This window comes from Scylla paramamosain, chromosome 14, assembly GCF_035594125.1.
Source record: "Scylla paramamosain isolate STU-SP2022 chromosome 14, ASM3559412v1, whole genome shotgun sequence".
NCBI lineage: Eukaryota > Metazoa > Arthropoda > Malacostraca > Decapoda > Portunidae > Scylla > Scylla paramamosain.
The window spans coordinates 9,997,564-10,021,485 of record NC_087164.1 but is presented as its reverse complement, the minus strand read 5'-3'; the positions used below and the strand labels follow the sequence as shown (position 1 = coordinate 10,021,485).

The 23,922-nt window shown below is 39.7% G+C and overlaps 1 protein-coding gene across 4 annotated transcripts in view; it reads right to left on the bottom strand.

Moving 5' to 3' along the window:
* Positions 1-5,416: 5,416 nt before the first annotated feature.
* Positions 5,417-23,922, bottom strand: part of LOC135106825 (solute carrier family 35 member F3-like) — a 178,361-nt gene continuing 159,855 nt past the window's right edge. For all 4 annotated transcript variants that reach the window (XM_064016174.1, XM_064016175.1, XM_064016176.1 and 1 more), the window contains 5 exons: positions 11,242-11,370; positions 10,752-10,941; positions 10,122-10,211; positions 9,684-9,813; positions 5,417-6,357 (listed from right to left, as the gene is read on the bottom strand). In XM_064016174.1, coding sequence (XP_063872244.1) covers positions 6,243-6,357; positions 9,684-9,813; positions 10,122-10,211; positions 10,752-10,941; positions 11,242-11,370 — 654 coding nt within the window. In that variant the 3' untranslated portion in view covers positions 5,417-6,242. The remainder of the gene's footprint in view (positions 6,358-9,683; positions 9,814-10,121; positions 10,212-10,751; positions 10,942-11,241; positions 11,371-23,922) is intronic.

Here is a 23,922-nt window from a genome sequence, read left to right as displayed (position 1 = left end):
TTTTGTTAATCTGTCACTAGAACCATAAAAACATTGAAAAAACAGTTTAACTTCAACTTAAGCCTTTTGAGATTAGTGGAGGTAAGGCATAGAAGTGTTTCAGAATATTTTGCTGCATGCGCGTGCCTAATATGTCTACATCAGTATGCGCGCTCTGTCTGCTATAAAGGCAACACAGTCTACTATTAAAAAATCTATTGCCGTCGCTGAAGAACATTTTTCAAAATATCTTCCCTCAAAAATTGTTTAAAAATCATTCTAGACATGGAGAGTAAAAATCATTCCAGACGTGGAGTGGAACCAACGCCAGGTTATACATCTCTTGGTACAGTAAAATCCCTCTCATCCGGCATTTGAGTATCCGGTAGCTTCAAGTATCCGGCACATTTTTCCCCGAGCCTTAAAATCAATTAAATATCAATGTGTACTCATAAAATCGATTAAAATTCCCGCGCGAGGCATACTTTGGCGGGAGTAACTATGACTCCTGGAGGTCCAGGGATGGTGTCATGCCGTGACTCCCCGAGTGACGTGAAAAACCTCCTTGAGACTTAGTTACTGGGGAAGCCTGCCTCCTAGTGGCGCCCGCTGGTAACGTAGGCACAAGCCTACGGCTAAAGTGCTTACCCCGCGAGATGAATGTGGGGCGGGGAGTTGGACAAATATTCCATCCTCCCTTCTCAATAAATGTTCATAGAGTAATGGGGCTCCGCCAGGCTTCGGAGCCCAGAACAGCTTCACTGGTCCGGAGTCCTTTCTGCTCCTTCGAGTTCTCTACCTCGTTGGTTGGTGGGCCGTCAGGGTGATTTGCCGAGTCGGTGGGCTAAACCCACTAACCCTCGACAGCAGTAGTCACTCTGGCGTTTCCGGGATGACGGCCCGCTGGTTTGGGGGGTAGCGCTCTTCCTGCCCCCAAGGGCCAGCGGGTTCATGGCTTTGAAATGGGGTACACGGGGTGGATGCGGTCCCAGTCCCCCTCGGGTCCGAGGGGCGTGCATAGAGCCTCCGTGCACGTCCTCTCGGACCCAGAGCGTCCTAGCAGAGCTCGTAGTCTGCGAACGGTTTGTCATGCTGCGGTGGGCCTAGTAGCTCAGGTAGCCAACCGTCTGGCTGAGGGTGGCGTCCTCAGAACCAGAATCCTGTCGGGGGCGACCTCGGCAGGTAGGTTTCGCATCGCCTGTGCCGTTGAAGACGGTAGGCGTGAGTAGTGCTGGCTTTAGCCCGCTACCCTGTCGTCCCCTCCAAAGGGGTAATTCTGGCCGCCGGTGCCGGCTGCTTGGTAAACAAGCGCCGGTGAACGGCGGCTGAATTAAGTATGACTCTCTCAAGGTAGCCAGTCTCTGTTTCTATCCATCAACACACACACACACACACACACAAAGCAGCAGATTGTAATTCAGGTATAGGGGCAAATCATTACGAGAGTCACGGCCCCCAAACATATAACCACAGCGAGTGCTATCTGAGGATCATCACCCACACCAGCACTTTCTGGTGAACCTCTCGGTGAGATTAAATGATACTTTTAAGTAACTGGAATATTTTACTGAAACTGTCTACATTTGATGAAAAATGCAATGCTTCAGTCAAGCAAGAATATGATAGCAGTTTTGGCATTTCGTCAAATGACTACAATATTAATCTATTTTGTACAGGATGGCATATGAAAAATATTTTGGGCTATCCACTGTGTACATTAACATAGAAGAAAGCTGAAGAATGGCCATATTATTACACAATATATGATGAGATAAAAAAAAATAACATTAATAACTAAACAACCAAATAAAAAATAGGTAAACAAGCAGATCAGTAAATCAATAAAGTTAAATATTATAGAATAAGTAATCCATCCACCTATATCCACATTCAGAGATACTAGAAAATAGCACTAATTCTCGTGGTCCTAAGTATAACACGATGTATAACTCTCATCAAATATGTAATCAATGTCTTGTGTTATCTACCTACACTGCAGCGTCTTCATCAGCTGCGCCTCATAAGCAAGAGGAGTATCAGAATTGTTAATTGTATTCTTTTTCTTTCTTCTTCAAGTCAGTTTCACTTTCAAGAGACACTTCCCAGCTCTACGTTAAAGTATGATGTCCTAAGTCTCACTTCTGTGCTAGATTTCTCAACAATCTTCCAGCTCTTCTCTATTCCCTAAAATGACACAACTTGGCAGATTCACCATCCTTCAGCACAGCCCATATTTATCCTGTGCTATGTAAATCTCCATTTACATCACTCCACAATGAATTGCGAAACTCAGTTAATAGGCAGCGAGGGATGCTGTTGCACATACCAAACCTATTGTGAAGCTCTCATGTGTGTGTGTGTGTGTGTGTGTGTGTGTCATATAGTTATATAAGTGACTTTCAAACATGTGAGAGAAAAAATGAAGTACATTTATTTCAGAACAGAATATTCTCATATTATAACTTTCAATAAATTATGCTATTAAGTACAAATCAAATATAATTTTTCAGTACAAAACCTAGTTTTCAGTATTTTGGATGGAATGAAGCAACACAACTTTACAGCTTCCTTCTTGACCAACAAGACTCTTCTTGTGTGTGGTCATCATCCTGCATGTGGGTGTGAATACCTGGGGCAGCAGCAGGTGGTGGGGCACTACCCTGGCTGAGAATCCCTCAACTAAGGTACCATCTGTCTGTATTATCTATGTTAATATTGCTTCTTCCCAGATGGTGAATTCTGAGTTAGTCTTTCATGCTGCAAATGTTGCAATGGATACCTGAGACCTTATCTTATTACCAATGTTCATATGCTGTACTTAACATCTAATTCTGGTTGCGTGTTAATTAGTACTATCATTATAATATAATTTACAATGATATTTGTAATTTTTTTAAATTTATGAAACAATACATTTCCTTTCCATGGAGATAGTGTTTGTTATTCAAGAAATTTTAGTCAACTTTCAGAGTTGGCTGCCTACAAATTCATCATTGTGGAATATTGATTCCTTCATTTCAAAGTTTTACTTTTCTTTAAAATGATCATGTTGCAATATAGATATCATAGTAAAGAAGTAGATTTACAGTGGTATTTTATGTGGTTAAGATTTTCTGTATTGTATTTTAATGTTTGGCTTGCTAGACAGCAGGCTATGTCCAGCCTGCCTCGACTGTTTGGTAAACATTCAGAAGGATTATCATACAAATATCTTTGACGATTAGTTCTTTTCAAAAGCTACAAGACATAGTGGGAAATCATCTCCATTTCTTTGGGTTACATAATGAGCAACTGCATATATCAAATGACATCACCATTCAGCTTACAAAATGTAATATATCTCTTATCACTGATCTTTGTATGTTTAGAAAATTAACCTTCATCTTTTCTGAATGGAAACCATGAACAATATTAATCCTGAAATGAAATGGGTCATCTGTTAATTACATATTATAGGAAATAAACAAATGAAAAAAAAAAATAAATAAAATAAATAAATATTTGCAACAAAACAAAACTGATCTATGTATATATTACTAGCCATCTGAGAAATAGATTTTGGTAAAATATAAAGATGAAAAACTATACATAGATAAATAACTGAATATAAATAAATAAAATTATATATATATATATATATATATATATATATATATATATATATATATATATATATATATATATATATATATATATATATATATATATATATATATATATATATATATATATATATATATATATATATATATATATATACATATATATACACCAAGTAAAATGTCATCATAATAACAGTCATGTTTGAAACACTTCAACCAATGCATCTTTTTTCCTGTGAGGAGATTATAACAAGCTGATAAAAACAGTCAATCTTATTGCTTAATCACACAGGTATGGTTTGTAAACATACTGTAAAACTGATCTGGAATACATGCCACATATACACACTTCTACATCATTAGCAACACACACACACACACACACATGCATGCATGCATGCACATATGCGCATGTGCACGCGCACACACGCACGCACGCACACACACACACACACACACACACACACACACACACACACACACACACACACACACACACACACACACACACACACACAAAAAATCTACAATCACAAAGCTAGAGTCAAAGTTGTATGTTACATCTGTTTGGGTAAACTTAGCATAACTTTGGCCCACTGGTAAACATAACTGTTTTATCTAAAAGAAGAGGTATACACACCTGTGTTCTACTTGTCTACTCCCATAATGTCTCGGTTCTCCCACAAACATCATGCGCATAAAAGGGTGTTGTATTGATGTATTAGCACTGACACAGACTACACGATACAAATTACAGTATATCTTGGTGTGCCTTGGCATGGAGCTACATTAGATATCAGCAATCCAACTTTCCTCAACTTTAAATAACAATTTTATTTTTCATTACTATGATAAATTCTAATTAGTACAAGTATCATGATTCACATTGCTGGTGGCACAGACCCATGACAGGCAGCACCCTGGCAAGGCCTCACGTGCCATCCTGCCTATGATATTCCGAGCCACATTGTAATATTTTAAATTCACTCAAATATTAAAATCCACAGAATTGAAGTAGCTACCCTACTCACTTGAGGGCACACCAATGCTAAATCTCCCTTAGTGTCTTTCCTGAGTCCTTCTCTATTCTTAGTAACATTTCAAATATTATTCAACTTTTGTACTTGAAAAACCCTAGTTAGCATGCACGGCCAATGTGTCTCCACCCTTCTGAGAGTCACAACACATGAAGTTCCTTCAGTTACTACAATTTTTTCTAAATAACTTTAGTTCCAGACATGTAACTTGTGTGAAGTTCTTCCTTAAGGCTCCACAGTTTGTTTCAAAATAAAGTTTAATAAGCTGTTCAGGTGAAACAATCATGTTCTTCAACAATTAGGTAGGTAAACACAAGATGTCATAACAATTTTGGAAGACGTGGAAGTTCTACATCATCTGAACTTGGAAATGATGGTTGTATGATGAAGACCCTTAGGACACTATCATTATTAACCAAAAACATTACATTATTAGTCTCCTGTAAGAAGACTGGACTACTTATCATACTATTTGAATTGTTAGTTAACTTATCCTGAAACTTATAAGAAAGACATCAAAGGGGTGGACTAGATGTGTCATCCCTGTTGTCTTAAATCTTTATGGAAGAGTATTTAGTCATTCATCATTGGAAAAATAAGAAATAAAGTACACACTAATCAAAGAACTACATGAATCGTTCCTACCAAATATTTTGTTGGACTCCTCTCGGCTATCTAGTACACTACCAGTCCTATCCACACTCCCACTATATTACAGATACTTGGACTTGCTCTTTCATCAGTCTAGACTCCAGTCACAGCTCCCCAAATCAAGAGTTTTGAATGTCACTAATGCCTGTATTATTTATTTATTTATTTTTTTTACATTCATAATTTTCTGATGTAAAAGTAGTGTACATAATGAGTTATAAGACTTACAATTTGATTAAATTAGCCAAACCTCTCAAAATTAATTTCTTATCAGAAGAAAATGCTTAATATCCACAAATTTAGCTTATAATACAAATATAAAACACATAATAACTTTCATCTTCTAATCAGTCCCTTCAATTTCTGCACTTGTATTCTTGAAATGAAGATCACACAGCTGGATACTAAGAGGAGCTAGGCAGGTGATACACAAAGTAAGTGCCCATGCAACTAAACTAACAATAACTGAACCACACAAACTATAAATCCCTTTCCTTTCTAATCCTCACCCTGCAACATGCATCACACTGATCACCTTTAGTCTTCTACATGACTTCTTCATGACTACAAGTGTTTAAGGTCACTAAAATATACTTTATCTGAACAAGTTGGAAATATGAAATGAGATTATAAAACATGTATGAAACATATCTTATTAAAAACCTTGGCTGTTAACATTCTGTACATGTATTATTTTTTTATTTTTGTAATCTGGTATAAAACACTGCAAGACACTAGATCATCAATAAGGAATACTTGTTTTACTTCGCAACGAGTAGACTAGCTCCTATGTCACGACAGTGTTGACTGCGAGATAACGACAACTAAAGACAGGTAGGTAACAAGTCACAAAAATGTAGGATGGTAGTACATGTTTTATATAATATGTATGGAACCATGCAAATAATACATACATACAGTATATATATATCATTAAGTTGATGAAGGAAAGTTGCATTTTTAGAGAATCAGATTATCGTATGAGTCCCGAGGGGGAGCGGAGGTGAGAGCGGGAGATGAGACCGGTGCGGTAATCTATGGGTTCTGGCTGCTGGCGGGGCTGGTTTCGCTTTCTGTGCCGGCCCCAGCTGGGAGAGGAGACATGCGTTAGCAGGTTATGCTGGCAGCCTTCATGTTCTATCTATGTGCATGATGGTAATGAAGGTTATCAAATATACATGTCCATGAACACTACAGAGCATAGCATTCAGTAACCCATGTGGTGCCAATGAGAATGATCTGTTATATGACCAAGTTTACAAAAAACAAATCTTAACAAAAAAGAAAACAATCATTTATGAGTTTTTATTCAGATGCTTGCAGTGATCACTGGCAACTGTACTGAATTCCCTGTCATTACTTGTTTCCAAAAATAATATCAATTTTTATTATTTTCTATTTTACATAAGTCATATTAGGTCCATGTCTTATGTACTCTGAGAAGCAATTTTCATCTGCCAGAGGTAACAAGAGAGAGAGAGAGAGAGAGAGAGAGAGAGAGAGAGAGAGAGAGAGAGAGAGAGAGAGAGAGAGAGAGAGAGAGAGAGAGAGAGAGAGAGAGAGAGAGAGAGAGAGAGAGAGAGAGAGAGAGAGAGAGAGAGAGAGAGAGAGAGAGAGAGAGAGAGAGAGAGAGAGAGAGAGAGAGAGAGAGAGAGAGAGAGAGAGAGAGAGAGAGAGAGAGAGAGAGAGAGAGAGAGAGAGAGAGAGAGAGAGAGAGAGAGAGCATCCTAGTAGTTGGTTTAATTTACTTGATAGGTTCATAATCTATAATATCATATTGAAGTATATTTATGATAAAAAGAAACAAAATAAATAATAATAATAAAATAAATACATAAATGAATAACATAAAAAATCATAACCTTCCCCCACAATACAACTTCAAGACAATTGGTTAGCTACTTGATGAAACCACAAAGTACTAATTGTCAAGAAGAAAGCACATTACTGGGTCAACCATCAATGTCTCTGAATGGAGGATGTGAAACATTCTGCTTTACATTACAAAACAACCTAATCCTTTCTGATACTGCACAACAAAACTAATACTGCAATAAGTAAAGAGCTTCATGGAACACTCATCTCTACCATACTACAACATGAATACTTTCATTTACAAAAGCAAAAATAACTATGAGGTTGCTTATCACCAACTGGAGAGACAGGCATGTTCTTTGTATGATGATGAATAAGGGATAAGTGTGTGTGTGTGTGTGTGTGTGTGTGTGTGTGTGTGTGTGTGTGTGTGTGTGTGTGTGTGTGTGTGTGTGTGTGTGTGTGTGTGTGTGTGTGTGTGTGTGTGTGTGTGTGTGTGTGTGTGTGTGTGTGTGTGTGTGTGTGTGTGTGTGTGTGTGTGTGTGTGTGTGTGTGTGTGTGTGTGTGTGTGTGTGTGTGTGTGTGTGCCTGTGGATTTAAATGTTTACAGCCACGATCAGAGTTCCACTGTCTTCCCATTTGTTTTCTATGTGGGAAGGAGACTGCCCGAGAGAGAGAGAGAGAGAGAGAGAGAGAGAGAGAGAGAGAGAGAGAGAGAGAGAGAGAGAGAGAGAGAGAGAGAGAGAGAGAGAGAGAGAGAGAGAGAGAGAGAGAGAGAGAGAGAGAGAGAGAGAGAGAGAGAGAGAGAGAGAGAGAGAGAGAGAGAGAGAGAGAGAGAGAGAGAGAGAGAGAGAGAGAGAGAGAGAGAGAGAGAGAGAGAGAGAGAGAGAGAGAGAGAGAGAGAGAGAGAGAGAGAGAGAGAGAGAGAGAGAGAGAGAGAGAGAGAGAGAGAGAGAGAGAGAGAGAGAGAGAGAGAGAGAGAGAGAGAGAGAGAGAGAGAGAGAGAGAGAGAGAGAGAGAGAGAGACTGTACAAATAAGAAAGGCACCACCACCTGTGGATAAGGTATTCTTCTTTTTAAATGGAAATGAATTAGTTGTAATCTTTTATCAATAGTGTGGCAGTGGTTACTGGAGCCTCCCCTACACAAGTCAAGACAGTTCCTCATGGTGCCTTTTCCCTCCTCACTTTGGGGAATACTAAATACATTAGTGGAATGAATAAAACTTGTGAGGTATTGATGAACTACTTAACTTGGATGAATGTGGAAAGAAACATACATATGAAGAGTTACATAATATATATAAATAGAATGAAGTTATTTGGAAATCACACCACTCATAAGGTCAACACTTGACATGCTTTTCTCATCAGAAGCATCCACTTAAAAGATAAGACATCAACAAATCAACTGATTCATAATAACACCTATGAAGTGGGTGCCTAGCTTGTGGTGCTTCTGCTACAAAAAACTTTATGGAACCTGAAAAAAAAAAAAAAGGAGGAAAGAGAGGACACATAAGAATGCTGTGCAGATAATTTCAAGAATGAAAAAAAATATATATTGCTACCTGGCACATGCAATCAACAAATCAAGACACAACAGCCAAAGATTTTTATAGTACAAAAAATATAAAAACAACTTTCATGTACAGTTAAAAGAAATGATATGTGCATACATTTAACTGCATTGCATATAAACAAGGCAGTAGTCATTTATATCCTCAGTGGGAAGCAACAAACTTACAGAATACCTCACCCACAGCAACATGCTCATCATTCACATCTTTATGAGGTTCATGCTCCCTTACGTATGTCTGCTCGAGGAAAACTATCTGGTCCCTGTCATCAATATCTCAGCTGGGATCTAATGGAAGAGTTAACTGTATTGAACTTTCTCATCAGCTCTGTCTTGACATGTTGCACACATGTAATCAATCCAGAAATCTATCACATTAAAATTTTAATTAATGAACATAAAATTATGAAAATCCTGTTTGATAATCATATTCACGTATGATGGATATCAACGAAATCATTGTTAGAAATATACATGTCAAAATTCACTCATGTATCTGAACCAGCAAAACAAGCAGAGAATCTACAAGTGTTTTCCTGTTAGACACCAGATACTGAATTACTGAAATGACTTCAAGGAGCAGTCCTAAGACCTGGAAAGTCAGTTCCTACTCTCATTTACGTGATCATGATTTCTCTTTTCCCTCACCTTACCTTAAATGTACTTTACACCTGTAAGTGAAAAGGCCAGAACTGCAACATGTAAGAAGAGGCATAGCATGGTGACAGTATTAATAAAACAAAGGGTAGGAGAAGCAAAATGATAACACAAAAATGATAATGGCCACATAATAATAAACATTCATCTTGTATATATTTAGAACTGCAAGAAAACTATAAAAAAAGTGAACATAAATAAAGTACACTCTTGTAACAACATATGATGGGACTCATGCCTTGAAACAAATTGCAGCCCAACAAATATGATAGCAACTCAAGGCCACACCAAGAACAGCAACATTCACTTAGCCCTCTTGAGGCAGCAGTGCCAGAGGCAGCGAGCCACTCCCCCAAACACCCACCGGAGGACCTTGGTGATGTACTCGGGCCAGTTGGCAGGGAAGAGCACCAGGAAGAAGCCACACACAATGAGCACCACCCCAGCCAGCTTCATGCCTTCAAATTTGACATGGTACCACTTGATGTCCAGAGCTACAAGAAGGATTAGGTTTTGAGTTATGATAAATGAACAGTGGTAAGCGAGATGAGTAATGTCATAATTTTTTGTTCTAAGAGAAACTATCAATGCTATTGTATAAACATATAATAACTTCATGGTTTACTTTATTTTTCATTGTAAACTATTTAATCTCTAAATCAAAATGGACATTATCATAGTCAATTCCATGTGGTCTGTGAAAAATAATTTTTTTCCGGTACTATTGATACATTCATGCAATTTTTCTTTATCTAGAGTTCTTGTTGTAGTTTTTCTTTAGGAGACAGGAGGAAGCACCCACCGGCTGATACAGGGATGGCCAGCACCAGACCCAGGGTGATGAAGATTTCAAATGTGAAGGCAACCCCAAAGTTACCCAGCAGGTTGGCAGCTGTGAGGCAAAGAAACAATTAAGATTTTGATAAAGTAATACTCATGATGTAAGCAACAGAAGGCTTGTGTCTTACATTCTTTAATGACTGTAGTTAAGTAATTAATTCCCTTAAGCACAACTTTTAAAACAAATGTTAGTGTCCTTTACGTGTTTATCAAAATTTTATAGCATTGGCCTTCCACAGTGTGTACGAATATGTTATAAAATCTCCAAATGATGGGACTGTAGCTCATCATCATAAGTAGCACCAGGAGCGGCGCCAGATAACGTGTTCCCCCATTGTGGCAGACTTGTTACCGGTCCCACGATGTATTTCAAGTATTTAAGAGTCTTTTGTACTTGTTATTTTTGTGTACATTGTGTGTAAAAAAAAAAAAATAGAATAGAATCATCATATAACCAAGTATCGGCACCCAGTAATGACGTAATCTTCAAAACCCATGGGATGAATGAGGAAGTCTGTGATCAGATCAATATTCTTTCTAACAACTACCACAATAGCGGCCTCCTCGGATGACGATGCCCAGCTTCACTCACCTAGAGAGAGAGCGGCAGCAATAAGCAGGTTAGGCCACTGTAAGTGACTCCACACCACCACCTCGTAGCCGCTGAAGTATAAGGCCGCCACGAAAGGGCTCAGCAGGATGGTGTTGAGAAGCGCTATCACCGTGAAGATGAGGCTCACCTGCCCGAAGCTCGCCTCTCCTATCACCTTCTTGAACAGCACCTGGGGCGATATTCACGTTAGCAGCAAAGAACAATGATATCAACTCCTGCAACTGCCACGGCTTCTCTAATATTAAAAAAAAAAAAAAAAATAATAATAATAAAATAAATAAATAAATAAATAAATAAAAATAATAAAAAAAAAAGCGAACAAGAGCTTTTAAACTTTAAGTATTTGTAGTTACAATTTAGCTTGGTACGAGAATTTAAGTCTACTAGTGTTGTAGTCACTCAAAGTGTCGAAGACAACAGATATTCCACAAAGACGTGGTGAGTGAGTGAGCTGTGTCGGGTCGGTCACCTTATAGACGGCCGAGCCAGCAGCGGAGGCGGCGGCCAGCACCACGCCGCCCAGGGTCTTGGTGCGCGTGATACCGTCCATGTAAGCCAGCAGCGCGGTGCCCGTGTTGCACAGGATCACCGCCACGATCTAGAAAGAGTAAGTGGATACGTCAATAGAAGTGGTACAGTTGTAAGTGAGGAATATACCTGTAAAGTGTCAAGGAGAGAGAGAGAGAGAGAGAGAGAGAGAGAGAGAGAGAGAGAGAGAGAGAGAGAGAGAGAGAGAGAGCGTTCAACTTGCCAAACCCAGAAGAATGTCAAATTATGATTATGAGTAGGAATATTGAAGGTTATAAGGCAAAGGTTAGATCAAGGGTAGGATATAGATTTGTTGAAGAAGTGTTGTGCTTCTATAGGTATGCCAGGAAGACCATAGGGTGATGAGGGAGGGGCGTCAAAATGAGGAGAAGCAGCAGGAGTAACACACCCTCATGTGCTGCACAGGACAAGCTCACGGCGCCACATGACCCGACATTGTTCTTCCACTATCAAAATGTTTCCCGCCATTCTTCCACATTTCAAAATTTCCTGTACTCATCATAAAAGAATTCCATAATATTTCCATTAACAACTCATAATTTTTCAATTACCAAAAAAAATAATTCTTCCATGCGTGATTTTCTTCAATTTCCAAAACCCTGGCATTCCTAGCTACTGGTCTTCACACATTAAGTTCTGTTACATTCCGGGCATAAGAGCCAATCAGTCTGTTGAACATCACCTTACCTCTTTCAAATAACACCTTCTCACTTGGGCTCGGCTTTCTGAGGCCACTGACACTTTTTCTATTCTCTCCTGCGTTCCATATCCACATTTTAAAATCCAAGCTGGCTGTTGTGTCGACGTGCGAAGTGATATACCTTACTCTCGTGCCGACACTCTTGAATTTTGATTTATTTGCCATTTGGATGAGACAAGTAGGATGACCATTCAAATCCTTAGAACTGAAGACGTATTGCTCTGACTTTGTCTTCCTAAAGCTTTAAAGTCTATCGTCAACAAGAAGATTCTGATGACCTATATGTTCACAATCTTTTCTTTGATCACCAGCATGGATTCCGTAAAGGACGATTCACTGTGATCTAGCTTCTCTTACTAAGTCTTGTTTATAATCTCTTAGGGGTTTCGGTGAAACCTTTACCTTAGAGGCAGTACAAAGGGTTTTAACAATTTGATTTAAATATCTCTAATTTTCCTCCGTGTGATTTCTGTTTATTTCACGGCACTTTCACCTCAAGTTTCCTCTCTGCCAATACTGGTGCACTTCTAGACGACCATTGTTCTCCTGAACCTATTAACTGTGATGTTCCACAACTTTTATTTGTACACGTCCAACTCACCAGAAAACAACTTACTCACAGAAGCCACAAGGCGCCCAACTTTCTTTAATTTGTGAATGGAGCAAGGCAAACTTTATGTTGTTCATTGTCCCAAAACTCAATCTGTCTAAGCAACACAACCTTCCAAACAACTACGTATCAACTCTTCAGTGACACTCAACTATACTCCTCCCATGCACTGTACATAAAGTCAATGATCTCAACTAGAAATTTCACATTGTGTTTTAGTTAATGAAGTTAGATATTTTGCTGTCTCCACTGATTTTTTCCTCCTCATCAATGTTAACTCTATTCAGGGTCTTATCCGTCCTTGTATAGAGTACGAGTCCTGTGTAGGGACTTCATTCATGCAGTCTTATGTACTATGCAAGGTGGAGTCGGAAGTTTTCCCCTCATCAACTCCCCTCCTTCAACTGTCTACAAACTCACACTCCGCCAGAATATTGCATCTCTTACTGCCTTCCTTGACTATTTATGTGGTTGCTACTCTTCTTTCTTTATTGTATATGCCTCCCCCATCCCTCTCTGCATAAGACTTTCTTCTTATTGTGATCCTTACTCTCTCCATGTCACTAATACAAAAGTTAACTAATATTTTCACTCCTTCACTCCGCTGTCATGGCTGTCACAGGTAAACTCTGCAACCCTGGCTGTTTCCACTTCCCCTCTTCCTATGACGAACTACTGCAAGAGAAGGTTACCAAGGAGTGTGAGGAACTAAGTGGCCGCCGAGTTGAAACCTTGGAGCTGCAACCTAACAGGCTTTCCTATAATTTTTTTATGCCCTGACCGTAGAAAAAAGGGCAACAAGAAAAATAATCTTAGCCAACGCCATATAAGATAAGTGCACCGGTACCGTAACTTAATTAATACACTAAAATCTAGGGGTAAATTGTATGACATGAGCAGGAATCACACCGTCATATCTGCCCCTGGACACGCTATAAACTCTCATCACACACACACACACACACACACACACAATTTTACATAAGAAGAGGCAATACATCAAAGGCAAGTTTTGTACCAGTGAGGGACAGTGGTGGTGGTGGTGGTGGTGGTGGCGAGGTGGTAAGGTGGCAGACAGGTGAGGAGGCACGAAGTATGCTAAACACTTAAAGGGGAGCTGAGAGGGACACACGGGCGATGGGCCAACTGCAGCGGAGCGGGAAAGTATTAAAGACCGTGATATGAACAACAACGAGAAAAAGCAACGAAAATCGATGAGCAAACAGTGTCCGGCTGATGAGGTAGGTGAAAGGTTCCTTGTCAAGCTGAGCTGCTCTTTCGTACTGCTGTTGCTGCGTCATGGAAAAAAAGTAATAAAACTAAGTAAAATAAATTGGAGCTTGACACATCCATTATTAAACATATATTACATAAGCCAATAATATCACACACGCACAAAACAATTCGAATCAAAGACTAAAACAAAGCAAGTCTTCATATTAGATTTGCAGACACTGTCCTAAATGTCAACCTGCGCTGTCTGTCCGTCCCTCCATCCCATCCTTCTTTCACCGTCGCTGGGCCGAGGTGAGCAAAACGTGGCAGTGATGGATGGGTGTGGCACGTCTCCCCCAGCCCTCACCCAACCTCTGCCCCACCCACACCAGAGCCGCACCTGCGTCCTCATCTCAGTTTGTGAAATTCTCACACACACACACACACACACACACACACACTGATAACACCGACCTCAGAGGCTTGTCAAGGCCGCTGCTCCCTCCTCGCTCTCCTGATTCCTGATCTTCGTAATGAATAATTAATCGGATGAGCGAGACGAGTAATAAGAGCAAGGGAAATCTACCTCCAGCCAAAAGATACGGGAAGGATGAATGGTAAGGAAGAAAGGAGCCGAGATGTCGTGCAGGGTTGGGTGGTGTGAAGAGGAGTAGGAATGAGAGGAGGTGGAAAATTTGTGAGTGTGTTTTATGAAAGGGGCTAAACGTGCTGGTCACCGTATTAGTTTACTTCGTCTCAATATTATAAAACAGAGTATTAGGAGTAAATTTATCAGTATAGTGTTGCTTTATTGCTGCTGTTTTTCATGGTTGTAATGGAGGTTGTTGCTGTTGCTCTTCTTGTTCTCCTCCTCCTCCTTCTCCTCCTCGTCCTCTATGTCCTCTTCCCTTTTCTCCTTTTCTTCTCATTATCGTCATCATCTTCATAATTTTAACAGTTACAGTTAATATCGTTGTTATCGTTACGGCTGATGATCTGTTGTTGTCGTTGTTGTTACTGTTGTTATTCTTGGTTTTGCTGTTGTTGTAGCTGGTGTTATGCTGTGGTTGTTGTTATGATGATGTCGTTGTTAGCAGTGGCAGTAGCAGTGATGGTGGTGATGGTGGTAGTGGTGGTGATGGTGGTGGTGGAAGCGGGGCCCCTGACCTAATAAAGCGTAATGAAGGACGTGTTTGTAATTTAGCCCAAAGTGAGGTTGGTGGATTAATTATCATGAATTATGACGCCACAAGGAAAGGCTTTGTGGAGCAATTATTTCAAAGGGATCAATTATTATTCTTTTTCCACAAGATAAAAAAAAAAATACTAGTTTTATTTATTTATTCAACCGAAGTGAAGATAAATAGATCGTCATTATTTCTCAGAAGTATATAACAGCAGACTATGAGGAATTTTTATTTTTTTTTAATAATGAATCTGCACCAGAGTAAAAAAAAAAATCGAATAAAAAGAAAAATCTCTCATCCAAAAAAAGCTTCCTAATGAAAAAAAAAAAAAGAAGCCCACAACCCTTTATCTGCCGTAGTCGTCCTTCGCTAACTTTCCTAGCAATGTAAAAATTATTTGCGTAGAAACACAGAAGAGAAAAAGGAAAGGGGAGATGGTTAATTGTGTTTTTTTACACTACAAAAATATTCATGAGAGGTTAGCACAAAAAATGTTTAATAATTTGTAGGTACAGAGGGGAAAATGTGTTTGGCAATGAAAGAGTTAAAGGGGTAAGCCCAGGTCAGGTTCAGATACTTTCCCCCTGTGTGAATTAAAGGCAAAGTATGAAAAAAAAAAAAGAATAAAGGAGCTCTACGCAGTTTTCCAGTGAAGGGCAGAAGACATAATACTTCATATTCTTATTATAGTGAGGTAAATAGAACAGCGTAAGAATAAGCAGACTCCACTCTTTTTGAAGGTGTTGTGTGTGTGTGTGTGTGTGTGTGTGTGTGTGTGTGTGTGTGTGTGTGTGTGTGTGTGTGTGTGTGTGTGTGTGTGTGTGTGTGTGTGTGTGTGTGTGTGTGTGTGTGTGTGTGTGTGTGTGTGTGTGTGTGTGTGCAGAGGAAAGGACTCTTGACACATCCCTTGACCTCCAAAGAGTCAAGACGCGTGTGCCGGCTCTTCTCGGAGCGGCCACGGGGCGGAATGTGATCCCCCCTCTACTCCCCGTTTTCTTCACTCCAAAGCCCTCTGATTCCCCGACAGTATCATTGCTCTGGTTTTGCATGGAGACTGTCAGAAGATCAGAGGAATTCAGATTGAGTTCAACGTTCAACACTGAAAGTAAGCAATGTTTTTTTTTTTTACTTTTGACCATCAATGTATATGTTACCGATACACTATTTTCTGTCTCTATTCGTCTGCCCCCCTCCCCCCACCACACACAAACACTACAAGGAAAACAAGACGCTGAGCTATGCATAGAGATACTACACACCCTTAAGATGGAACCAAACCTCAGTATAATATACAATAGTGAAGAAGCAAGACAAGTGAGGGAAGCAAGGCGGCTATCAAACACTACCTCTTCACCACCTCGCTATCAGACTCCTTGGATGGTGATTTTCAAGGTCAAATATTTATCTCTCTTACGTCAGCGTGCTCTCAAGTCGACCTCCTGCTGAGGGGGAGGCTGATACTGGAACACAGGAAGGAAAGGGGGAACGAAGTGAGGAATTAATGTACTACATAAATAATTAACTGAAGTTTTGTTATATATGACGGTCTTTAAAGCCACAGTGTGTCTTTCTTCCAGGATGCAGGATTACCTCACTGCGAAGTTTGTCTGACAAGGCGTAAAGTTACCAGTTAAAGATGTTTGTTGTCAATAAATAAGACGACGAGAAGGGAGGAAAACTAGATGGAGAGATAAGGCAGGAAGTGCTGAAGTGACCTAGATTCTGGGATAAACGTGCAGCTGACAAAAAAAAAAAAAAAAAAAAGTAGAGAAAGTAAGCAAAAAATTTCTCCTGTAGAATCGTATATATTATGAATAGCTGATAGTAATAAACTGCTTTCGTGTTAAAACTATTTCAGAGATTTTTTTTCCAGTAATTTACATCACGATAACAAAGTTTGTCGTAAGAGGAATTTAATTTATCTTTATGTTCTCGAACACACCATCCAGGGACTTGCTCAGAAATTTCAATAATTTTTTGTTTTTTTTTGTTTGAGAGAGAGAGAGAGAGAGAGAGAGAGATTACTCCAGAGCCTGGTCTATTACCCGAGCAACAGACTGTCCCAACAAGCAGGAGTCAGGGTGTCAGGATCTGTTTATGCTAAAAAATCACGGCGATGGTTTTCGGATGCCAGTGTGTTGAATACAATGACTGCTTAGTCGAAACTTTGCCACCGAAAGTGAATGGTTGATGAAAAGCCTATAGGAATATTAAAATTAAGTCGACAAAGTCAGCCATGCCTAAGAGGTTGTTTCTGCACGAATTAATCCTGAAAAAGGGAGACCAAAGAGATAACTGTGACACACGTGGCTGATCTAGTTGTGCAGTTACTGCGAGCTGATAGCTAAAAAATGTAGTGTGGAAATCCTGTGCGATAAAGAGGCCCAGGCGCCTCTTCACCCTCTGGACCGGAGTCACCGGCGGCCTTGAACACCGCGGCCTGATGCTGTCGTCCTGTCACGCCAGCAGCAGCTAATGAAGAAATATGTGAAAAGCTTGGAAATTTAACTCTACACTGCTCTGTCTGACAGTCTGAAAACAGTGAAAAATTACTGATATATTCGTAAAAAGACCGTGGCTCAATCATTTGGTGCAACTTTTAATACTATAATAAAAATACGCAATTGACCTCGTTATTTATGTATAAACGAATACTTGATACAGTATTCATAACCCATAACCCATTCCCAGCTGTGAGCACGACAGGAACACGGTTACCAATGAAACGAGGCACCTCATCTATCCTACTATTTTTATTTATTTATTTTTCATCAGTGAGGCATTTTCGATTAATTTCAGGAAGGGCAACATATATATTTATTTATCTAGATATTTCGTACCCATATGTAACATAACTCTATTGCACTATAATGCTATGCTATATAACGTATTCAAATTCTACTGTCACATTACTGAGCTGCAGTTCTCTGTGAGGCCCCTCTTCTTATCAATGTGTGGCGCAGTGGGCTGAGGCTGACTGCTATACAGTGAGGAAACAATCTGCACCACCGCTGACTCGTTGGCTTCCCCTCAATTTGGCGAAATTCATGATTTATATATCGTAGTCAGTTGCGTGGTATCTTTGCTCATGTTGGTTGTATTTTGTCTGTTGCAATATTCTTTAAATGAACATCAATATGAGGCGTAGTTTTTCATCACTGTTCTTATCATTATCAGGTACAGACGGCTGCCTCCCTACTTGATGAAGCAGCCTTTCTAACCTTATTTTTAGGTAAAGCGACATGTCAACTCAAGGGATTTTAACAGGTAAATATCATTGGCCACAAGTCGTGACGTGTAAATTAAGCCACACCTCCTTTGTCAACCCCACTCCATGTCCGTCTCCCAATCCCCACTCCCTCCTTGTTTCTACATTTCTCATATCCCCCTCCCTACCACTTCCATCTAAGCGGGAGAGAGAGAGAGAGAGAGAGAGAGAGAGAGAGAGAGAGAGAGAGAGAGAGAGAGAGAGAGAGAGAGAGAGAGAGAGAGAACCCCCTCCTCTTCCAGCTAATACTATTACCACCACTCTCCACCCTTCCTCCACCTCCACTTCTCCTTCCTCTTCCATCTCCTGTCCCTCCATTCCTCATTTCTTCCTCCTCCTCCTACTACTACTACAACAGTCTGCACATCTTATTCTGGAGAACACCTGGAAATACCTGGAAAACGCTGGAAATTGAGGGAAACATTGACGAACAGACGCGGGCAGAGGAGGTTGAAGCGTCGGTCCGGGTCCTGATGTTGTCACGGTGAGCGCTTTGAACAGGGCTGCAACATGCACTTTAGTGAAGCCTTATTTTCGTGGTTAATTCTGGCTTTCCTTCACGTCTGAGTATGGAAACACACGGAGGTTTAACTAGATATTGATGTAGAGGCAGGGAGGGAGGCAGGAAAAATGTCCGTCTCGGCCCTTATTTTTACGTACGGCAATTCATTTTGAAACTCGCGAGAAGAAAGACGCCCGGACTGGACTGCACTTTATATATTCTAACCTGCCATATACTTCAACTAACACAAAGAACACTGACGTAAAGAGACTGGAATGGAGGGATGCTCCGGGTCTCGGTACATTGATGACGTAACTGATGACCTCACATTTTAAAAATACGTATGTTATTCCATTTTTAAATTGATCCCCCGAAAAAACGGAGCTAGACTGGAATGCCTTATATATTCTGACTTGATAAATACTTTAATAATCATCTGGAACATAAAAACATTTCTAGCCCGAATAATAATAAAGAAAAATTTAAGAAACTATCTGTAAATTTTACGAGCGGGGCTACAAAACCCTTATAATATCGAGATGGAAAACACAGCCAGACTAGATTACATTACATATTCTGAATGCAAAAAAAAAAAAAAAAAAAAAAATCTACACTTTCCGGATAAACAAAGAAAGCACGAATTCCTCGTCGTATAAAGATTTTTTTTTTTTTCAAATCTAGCAATGCTTATTTTAAATTTGAAAATACAAATAGTTAAACTAGATTCTATTGAATATTGTTACTTGGGATACGTTTGTTATATTTTTAAGTCTTAAAACAAACCCCAAAACAATCCTAGGCGTGCTAATAAGAAAAATGAAAATTTATGAAATGACGAAAGTGTTATTTTAACGAGAAAAAAAAAAAAAAAAAACACGGCTGGACAATATCTTATTACATATAACTTTTTTTCACTTTTCTATCAATAAGTTAAATATAAAAATAGAGCAAACTCCACTGATGAAAAAAAAAAAAAAATCTTGATACAGAGCCGAAGTATTTTTTTTTTTTCACCAATTCTCCGTACCTCCTCCTCTCCCCTCCCCCTCACACTCCCCCTCTCCCCTCCACTTCCACCTCCTCTACCTACCCCTACACAGCGAGCCTTTAAATCATCTAGAAATACCTGCAAAACCCTCAAAATTATGCTAAATATGTGACGGGAAATTGTTACCTTAGCCGCGGCGGGACGGGGCGGGTGTCGGAGGAGCTTGGCGGGTTTCGGCGGGGCTTGGTAGAATACCGTGGTGTGGTGTGGTGTGGTGTGGTGCGCAGGTGTCTGGTGGTAGTGGTGGTATGGTGGTGGTACACCACCACGCTAAATATGTGACGGGAAGTTGTTACCTATTACGATTACTTCGTTAAAATTGTAATGAGAGAGAGAGAGAGAGAGAGAGAGAGAGAGAGAGAGAGAGAGAGAGGTAGGGGTGGAGGAGGAATGAGAAGCACGGGGGTGGGAAAGAGGGAAGGAAAGGGGGATATGGAGGGGGAGAGGAAGAAGGCGAGCTGAGATACACGTCAGAGGCAGCTCTAGCCAATGACAGCTGCCATGAAAAAAGGATGACAGATAGCACTTTTGTTAGAAATAAAGGTAGGGAAACTGCTTCATCAAGTACGGAGCCGTCTGTGCACACACGCACGCACTCACACACACACACTCACACACACACACAATTATCTTTACGCGTTCACGGTCAAACCATTCACTACCACTAACAATTTCCGAACACCATGCAATCACCAGTTATTACTAGTAAAAATAAAGTAAATAAAGAACTGTAGGGGATGAGTCACTGTACACAAATGAGCGCCTATATAAAGTAGCAGATGATTAAAAGAAAAAAATAACCGACAGTGAAAGGATTAAGCATTTAGGAGGAGCAGGTGCGAGGCATTTACTAGAACACCTCTACTTTCCCATGACTAGGTAACAAAGAGAAGCAGTCAGGCGGATGGGTTGAAGGCGGCCACAGCTGACCACCTCGTCACACTCTCCGCTTCATTCCAGATTAGACGAGTGTTGTCTATCGCACTGTGTACGAGTATCTTTTCGTGGTGGCGTCACGGGCGGCGGCGCAACAAGGTGATGATTCCCCGGCGGGTATCGGCCGCTATCGAGTTTTCACTGAGCTGCAACAAAACGATAACCGTGAGCTGGCGCCTCTTTTTCGATTTTTCCAGCCTGAAGTGAACTTGTGGCGTGATGGGAAACGTTTCACTCTAATGCACCTTTATTTTATACAAGTTCTCTTTTCACATGCATGTTTATTCTACTGACTTTTCACATGCATTCTTGTTACGCGCCAAACTCTCCACTGAGCCGCTGCGTGGAGTGAAAACACCAACACTGACCAGCAGCACTCCCATCACTCCTTTGACCAGCCCTAAAAGCAATCCTGGCCTGACCTGGCGATCCTAGATGTGTGTACGTGTGTTAATTACGTCATTTTGATATGTTACAATAACTAATCTTAATTAACAATACGAATTATACAATCTAGATTAAAATCATAATTATAACGAATACAATTATAACTGATTCATGATTTCTGAGGTAGTCCAGCGATTCTCAGAAACAGCCTCGCGACCATGGGCTTGGGAGCTAATCATCTCTGTGGCCTTTGAAGGTAATCGTGGCGAGAGAGCAAAGGGTTTATGAATACGGGTCTTGAAGGATGTACTATGCCTCATCTTCCGAGACAGGAAAGGCTGACGGGGAGCACAGGAGTGAGGGGAGAGAGGGAAAGTTCCACTGTCTGTGTGTTTACCCTGCCAGGTCTAATTTCAGCTCCTCTCAGGATCATCTTATCACTGGTGGTATTTGTGGCTCGACGCACGCAGCCTTCACATGGCCACGATAGGCAAGGCTAGCTGGCGACTGGAGGGCTGCTTAGAAAATTCCACGCGAGTAAATGATTCCCCACGAATATCTCACCCGTGCAAAATATAAATAAATAAATGAATGAACGAATGATAAAGTAGAATAAAATACAAAAATAAAAGAAACTTATAACGGAAATTATTTTTGGGTGAAATCTTGAATACGGAGTCTTGATGAAATTTACCCTGGAGGAACTCATGACGCAGGACTGAATGAATGTATGTTTGCATCCTTTAATTTTAAAGGCTTCGTTCTCTCATCAGGACTCTGAGCCCTTCCACTGTGATACATGGCAATTAACACCACCAAAAGTAATGCCTGAAATCTTCAAAAGCATCTACAAGAAAGAAGGGGATTAAAAAGAATAGATTTTACAATATCTTCTCAGTTTAAAGATTGGAGGTGGCTGTAGAACAAGTAAAGATGTCTCAGAGTGATTAATAATTAAGGAAAGGTGTACCAAATAGCAGTTAAAGGGTTAAAGGCTTCGATCCCTTACCAAGACTACTTTTCAAAGCCCCATTGATGGTTAGTTAGGCTTGTGTACGTATTTTCTCACTCCTTGTTAAAACTATCACCAGAATCATGGCAATACCATTTTAAACCCCAATAACTTCATTAGAGACTGTCAAATAAGCAGAAATAAAACATCAAAACGTTTATAAATGCGGATCAAGTATGTCTGTGCAGTAGACTTGACTATCTTTAGCCTCCGCCATGAGAGAGAGAGAGAGAGAGAGAGAGAGAGAGAGAGAGAGAGAGAGAGAGAGAGAGAGAGAGAGAGAGAGAGAGAGAGAGGTTCATAATTGGTTGACTTATATATATTAACGACGTGGAGTAATTATATAATGCAAAGGAATGACCTCTAATTATTTTCAGAGGATGATTACGAATGCACCTCTGCTTCTGAAAGTATTGATTTTCGTATTAGTATTAAACAGTACTAGTATTTTTTTTTTCATTCAGTTGTACTTTACTATAACATTGATTTCTTTTACCATTGTTAATATATTTTGTAGCTATTATGTGTGTTAACTGTTTTTTACAAGATATATAAGCTTCTGGATGAAAAAAGTTAATATTATCATTACTATTGTTTTTCATCATCTTCCTCTTATTATTATTATTATTATTATTATTATTATTATTATTATTGTTATTATTATTATCATTATCATTACGTTTACACCAGGGTCTGAGTGTGTGATGCCGGCCTGGCATATAGACAGATTATTACTATTATTATTATCACTGTTACTACTACTACTACTGCTACTACTACTATTTCCACCATTCTTTGCCGTACCGTGTAATTCCCTCCTCATAATTAGAGACACCTACGGAACAAAAGGAAGACAGCCAAGGAAGACCCAAGTGTTGAGCCAAACACGATTAAGCGAAGGGAAAAGAAGAGCAAGACGTGTGTTTATTAATGCCACTTGTCAATATTCGCTGGTTCATGATCTGCTGCCACTCTTCCCTCTAATCTTATCTCGTACGGGACTCTCCATGGAAATTATCACTTTCCTACCCCGAAGATGTTAATTTGATACTTTTGCTTATTGTTAATAGGTAGCTCTCTCTCTCTCTCTCTCTCTCTCTCTCTCTCTCTCTCTCTCTCTCTCTCTCTCTCTCTCTCTCTCTCTCTCTCTCTCTCTCTCTTTCTGCGATACATTTAAATTCCTCATTACAATTTCTTTACAGCAATTAAGCGTTTTATATATATATATATATATATATATATATATATATATATATATATATATATATATATATATATATATATATATATATATATATATATATATATACAAGGGAGTTGGTTGTGTTTACCCATAAAGCATATGAATGTACTTTTTTATCCTTTGATTTTTTTTTTTTTTAGTATATCGCTATAAATATAATACAAGTCCTCAGATAGTGTGCCTCATCTTTAATCTTTTATCTCTATTTTCTTCCGTGCGTTTATTTTTTTATTTTTTTTTCTCACTCCAACATTCTGAACGATTGAACAATATCGAACAAAGGCGTCAGCGTTGAGTCTTCTTATGGTACAGTGCTAAACCCTTCCCAGTCTTTCCCATTCTTTCTCTTCGATTCTCCTTCATTCATCTTCTCTCCCTTCCTCTTGTCCTCCAGTAGGGTTCCTTGTGATTAGTTATCGAGCGGTGACGCACACTATCAAGCTTGCTATCTTTTTTTTTTCTGTCCTTGGCCATCAGTGTTGCTGCCGCCACC